General features: G+C 28.5%; 1 protein-coding gene across 4 annotated transcripts in view; it reads left to right on the forward strand.

The window, feature by feature from the left end:
• LOC106457690 (beta-ureidopropionase-like) overlaps positions 1–5,103 on the forward strand; it is a 34,935-nt gene extending 29,832 nt beyond the window's left edge. For 3 of the 4 annotated variants that reach the window (XM_013917133.2, XM_013917132.2, XM_022383696.1), the window contains exon 13: positions 2,527–3,250. In XM_013917133.2, coding sequence (XP_013772587.1) covers positions 2,527–2,661 — 135 coding nt within the window. In that variant the 3' untranslated portion in view covers positions 2,662–3,250. Of the gene's footprint in view, positions 1–2,526; positions 3,251–4,160 lie in introns of those variants that run through there. The other variant, XM_022383697.1, reaches the window with a different exon arrangement.
• The last annotated feature ends 990 nt before the right edge of the window (positions 5,104–6,093 follow it).

Here is a 6,093-nt window from a genome sequence, read left to right on the forward strand (position 1 = left end):
GAAAGAAATCCAGAGGTGTGATATCTGGTGAACTCAGTGGCCATGGAATTGGCCTTTGTAATAATTTTTTTAAATTGTAAAAAGACTTTATAGACACCCTGTATATTGTGTGTTTTTCTGATTATATTTAATTGAGTAAAATTAAGTAAAAACTTGTGTAATGGCAATCACTTTAATTCAATGTGTTCAGCTTTCTTTCTTTTTTCCTTTCCCTTTTTTTTTCAACTCTTAAATTACAATGAATAATATATTTTAAAATGCTGGACTAATCTTTGTGTATAAACTAATAAATCCAAAATTGTTAAACAATTTGCTGTAATTAAACTATCTGGATTACATAGGATCAATCACACATTATTTATAAGAGCATCTGAAGTCTAATGCCGGTAATTCTTCAAACATTTAGACCAAGAATGTGACAGGTGCAAATGAAAATAACTGAAATTATATGTAGTTCCAACCATGAGCAAGATGTAAAATTTATAGAAACTTTAGCCATCAAGAAGCTCAAACCAAGTTGTATTTCTATGTAGCACATAAGATTACTTTTGCTTACTGTCAATAAAGCTACTTAAACAAAGTTGAAATGATAAAATTATAGTGACTTCAGTGAAGTTTACAATAATATAAAATTTCAAATGCTTTGAAAATGTGAATGTGAGAAAATACTTAACTCATCAAAATTAATTTTATGTCAGTTGGTAAAGCATTTTAAATAAGATGACATTCTTGTCAGGGAGAAAGCAATTTAAAATGTTTGAAAAATGCTAAATAACTTTTATATTAACATTAAAACCCTTTGTTTTGTATTATAATATGTAAATACTTGTGTAAGTTAATAATAATTCATATATGAGATTTACTATTGTCAGGATTTTAAATCCGAGTGGGCGGGGATTCTTCTATGATTGGTGTCTGTCTTGGTTACCTATATATATAAATACCTTGCCCAACTGAGGCCTGGAATTTTCTACAAACTAGGAGATGCTATGATGTAACAATACCCACATAGCAAGAAAAACTTGGAGGTTTTGAGAAAGATGACGTCAACAATACTTCAACAATTGAACTACATACACAATGTACAACTCTTACCGAATTATGTAATGAAATTTGTCATAACTATTACTTTTAAAATAACTTTTAACACTCCAGTCATGAAAACTAAATATTCATAAAATATTAAATCACTAAATAAACTAAATATTAATTATTAAGCAAAACAGTCTTGTATATCCAACAACTATACATTTTGAAAGTGTATAGTAACTCCTGTGTAAGGTTAATGTAATGACATAATGATCAAGTAAGAAACAAATTTTATGTAAATCTTTTTCATATGAACCTTCTCAGTGTTAAAACTATTAAGATTTAACAACTATTCACATCTAAATATTAACATAAGTATTGAATAGGGATGAGAATTTTCTGCTTATTGGTGGATTTCTGCCTTTTTAATGTTGCTTAGTGCTGTATATGAAATTCACAGTAATATAGGAAGAGTTTTAAATTTATTGCCTATCTTACCATTCTAATAAAACTCGAAAATAAAACATTCAAAGTGAGCGTTCACAACCAAATGTTGCTATATTTCAGTCTTGCACAACAATGATATATTCTCTTCATTTTTATATCTTGCGTATAACTACAACAATTTTTGTGTAATCAAAACCTCGTTAATACATTTTCCAGATCTTACAAAATGGAGTACTTACAACATAGAATTTTTTAACAAAAAGATTCATTGAGAATTTACAAGTTAGTTGAATTTAAAGATGGACTTAATTTTTAAAATGTCATAGATTATCAAACAGCATGATAAAGTAAGGCTACAGAAGTTAATAGTTCAGTTAAAAACAAATTTGGGTGGGACTAGTTGGAGAAAAAACTAGAAATTACATTTTTTGTTGGGAGTAAACCAAAATCTGGGAAAATTCATTGAAAGGCTGATTTATCAGGAAAAGCTTTATGTATAATATGCAACAAACTTATAAACTATGCTTCATGGGGGTTCTAAAATTTTAACACCTGAAACTACTAAAATGCACATAAAACAGTAATGACCAATCATATTTGACTAATTTACTGTAAAAGTTAAGAGTATCATATCTGTTAAATATACAAAAACAAAGACAAGAAAATGTACCAGAGGACTTCCAATTTTGAGAATTTTTCTGGGGGGGGGGGCATATCCTGGGATCAAAAAGGTACTCAGCATCAAACTCAGACTACTTTGAATGTTTTTTTCGTTTACTCATTCTCATCAATGGTGGTTAAGGTGTTCATGCATTTCAATTATCAAGAGCTTACTAATTACAAATCTTACAAGATAAAACAAGCACATAATTTGACTCTGTATAACTTCAAAACTTTTGGACATTCTTCAGATTCCCACTTTTACCTAAGAATCTCCAGATGTGTTTGATTGTTTAATTTAATTTCATGTTTTCTGTTCACATATTTTTTTATTTAACATAGTCTTATAATTTTTTTTATGGCTGGTGCTTGTTGTTATTGTTTTTTTAGATGACTCAACGCTTGGAGCTTTATGCTGAAAGTTTGAATCAAGCTGTCCAACTGGATTTTAGACCACAAGTTGTTAACGAAAATGGACCCAAACAAGTAAAAAAACTTGACTGCCAATTAGTTTCTCTTGTTTGAAAAAAAAACTGCAGTTCTGAAAAACCAACAAAACTGTTTATTTACTATAAATTTACATAAAAAATGAACATTATATTTGTTCATGTTTCTCTTCTTTTATCTCAAGCATTAATTTGCAGAATATCTCAACTGATATTTTCTGATATGTACTTTATTGAAATATTTCAAATATGCATGTCGTGTGAAAATAAGATAAAATGAAATTGATTTTAACACATTTTATATTTATCCAACAGTTGAACTGACATTTTAATTTAAATGTAAAAGAAAAAATTATTTTTTACATCCTTACTGGTGTAGGTCAGTGGTTAGTGTGCTGGACTGTAGATAAAAGATTCCATGGTTTGTGTCCTATTACTATTGGAAAAAAAAATCATGCTTGGCATTTTAAGGCCAAGGGTGTATTATAAGAGTAGCACACGAGTTGGCAATGGGTGATGATGACTACCTGCCTTCCATCTAGTCTATCACTTCAAAATTAGGGATGGCTAGTTCAGATATTCTTTGAAGGGTTTGCATAAAATTCAACAACAACATCTTTTTTCAGTGCTCGATTTTTAGCCACAGTATAGCAGCTCATAGAATGGCTCCGAGTTTTTTTCAAGTACAAACTTTTAGCTCATCGCTCCATCATCTCTTGACTGATTTGAGATATAATTATGGTTTTGGGCCCAGGAGGTCAAATCCTTTTGATTAATGTATTTGATCCTGCCCAAGGTCTCATAGTTTAATTTATTCTAATCCTGCCTACAAGAATTTCAATTTGAGGGTAGGCTGGTAGAGACCTTGATGAATAATAAAATCGAATTGGGTATACGCACCCCCAATGCTTGGTATTGCTGGTGCACAAAAATTTAGCTAATGAAAAGGGAAAAAAGGTCTCGTAGATTAATTTACTCAAATCCTACCTAAAAGAATTTCAAGTGCCACGGCTATTGAGGATTCCCTCTTGTTCCTTTTTTATGTACTTGTTTGAAGCTAATTCATTTACTACTTAATAAGTCAAAAATAATATGTTTCAAGATGGTAGTCTTGTTCATTATTATTATCATGAGTTTATCTCATGGCTAACTGATCTTCCATACAATATTATTGTTATTAGCAAATGATTTTTTATGAACATTGTAATTTCTAGTTTGTACTAAGAGTTTGAATTTTTTAACTTTGATAGATATGTGAGGTGTTACTGTAACACTTTATACAATTTTTTACTACTTTGTCATAAATGACAGAATTTGTGACTGGTTTGTAAATGATTGTACATTTCAAGATCCTTTGGTTGATTTTCTAATAATTCTGTTATCTGTGACTGGCTTTACAATTCAATTTGTAACTAAATAGCCAGTAATGAAGGAGTTTTTTTTTATCAAAGGTATTAAAACTGTTGTCTTGAGAATTCATAAATAAATTACATTATACAAGAAAACAAACTTGGTAATATGTCTAAAAAATATTTTAGAAAATTGACTCATGTTATACAAGATTTTTGTATTTTACAGAATACAACAAAATGAAGTTATTATGGGGTGAAATATATACAAGTTTAGGAAGATGCAACCTTTTTATTGTTGTTTTATGTACAACCTAGAGACTGAGAATGGATTTTTTTATAGTTTTTACCCTGCTTTAAGTTTTTGTTTTTTGCTTAATGCTCATCAATAAATGTAATTTTTGATATGTTTTATACATAATTTTTCTTATTTCAAAAACTTTATAAAAAAGCTAAAGTTAAAAATACTTTTTATATAACTCAAACTAACCCATAATGTTTAAGTTTTTTTATTTGATTTTGACTAATATTTTTTAGTTACAATTAAGATGTAAACTCAAAATATTAACAATAAGCTTGTGGTTTAAAATTCCAACATGCTTAAGGGTATGTATTGTTAATATAGCTTATTCTTTTTTGGTTTTGTGTGTTTTTTATTAAATAGTGTCACAAATATAAACACAGAAGTAATGGTAAAGGATTATTGCATATTCCTACCTTTTAAGAAAGGCTTCCATGTCAAACAGTTACAGAAATATGACCCAGCAATGTATTCACAAATATGGAGTGAACTTATTAATGTTATGTCATATTTCTGTTGTTCTTCCTTTTTAACCTACCTACATTATTTTCAAATATTTTAATTGATGCAGGAATTTTATAGACTGTTAATCATTATTGACTGGGTAAATATTGTTTGTGTAACATCCTAAAAAAGTAGGGATGTAATTTTTTGTATGAAAAGATATGTTTAATGAGAATTCAACTTCTTAAAAGTTGATTCAGAAATTTGTGAATTGATGTAGGATTGCAGTATGCAAATTAATAATTTGATATGAAGTAATTTTTTTTTCTGTTGATTTTATTGTTTAATGTTTTGTATGAATGTCTAAAGATTTTGTAGCAAGTTTATAAACTGTTGGTGAAATAAATCAATTGTACTTTACACCATAGATGAATTCTGTCCATTATCATTATTAGTTATTGTTCAAGAAATCAGTTCAAGAAAACTACTATTTTTATTATTATTGTATATTAATGAAATGAATGGAGAGAAAATAACTGCTACATAAAAGTCACCATCATTATAACATTAAATATTACTCATTCTTAGAAATGCTACAAAGGGACAGAACTTGGAATAAAACTTTTTCTAATGTTTTGCCCATGGTAGATGTGACAAAAAACTTTGCCTTTAACATGTATGCATATTATAACACTTCAAAATTAAAACAACCCTAAAAGCCACATTTTAATTGTTTAAATAATGGAACTGTGTTGATTCAGATGTAGTTTATATTGAGCTATGAGATAACATTATCTTATATTGATACGAAGTAATCATTTGTTTTTTTATCTTGATTTTGTTGTTTAATGATTTACATAGTTAATATTTTATATGAATGTTTAAAAAACTGGAGGTGCAGTAGTATACCACGTTGTAGTTCAATTTGATCTGTGCCTACAATCTTGAAATGGCTTAAGTTAATATAGGTGCAACAAACTGCTTAATGATAGATGCCATAAATATAGATTTAAAAAATTTATAAGTAATCAAAAAATGCTTACCTTTTGGTATAATGTATTTTAATTAATTCTAGTAACCAGTCTGAAAATACTTAACTGTATTTGTGGGTATGTATGTCCAATTCGTCTACTAATGTGTAGAGGATTATTAAATTCACAGTTTATATCTATTTGAAATTTTTATTAATCTTAGTGAGCCAGATGTAGATTATGTGGTTATTATGTTGAGCTGAGGATCAGAGAATCTGTGGATTGAGATGAGATTCTTCTGATTAATCCTTGTGTTTTCAACTCTTGGTACGTTACAAAAGTTAGTCAATTTCATTTTTGGTTCAGAAAGCCAGATAGACTTATTTCTGTGGCAGATGTAGTCAGGTGGCTGCTTTTTCTATGGTCAGTAGTTCAAAAATAGGAAC

The sequence above is a fragment of the Limulus polyphemus genome, unplaced genomic scaffold (assembly GCF_000517525.1).
Source record: "Limulus polyphemus unplaced genomic scaffold, Limulus_polyphemus-2.1.2 Scaffold361, whole genome shotgun sequence".
Lineage (NCBI taxonomy): Eukaryota > Metazoa > Arthropoda > Merostomata > Xiphosura > Limulidae > Limulus > Limulus polyphemus.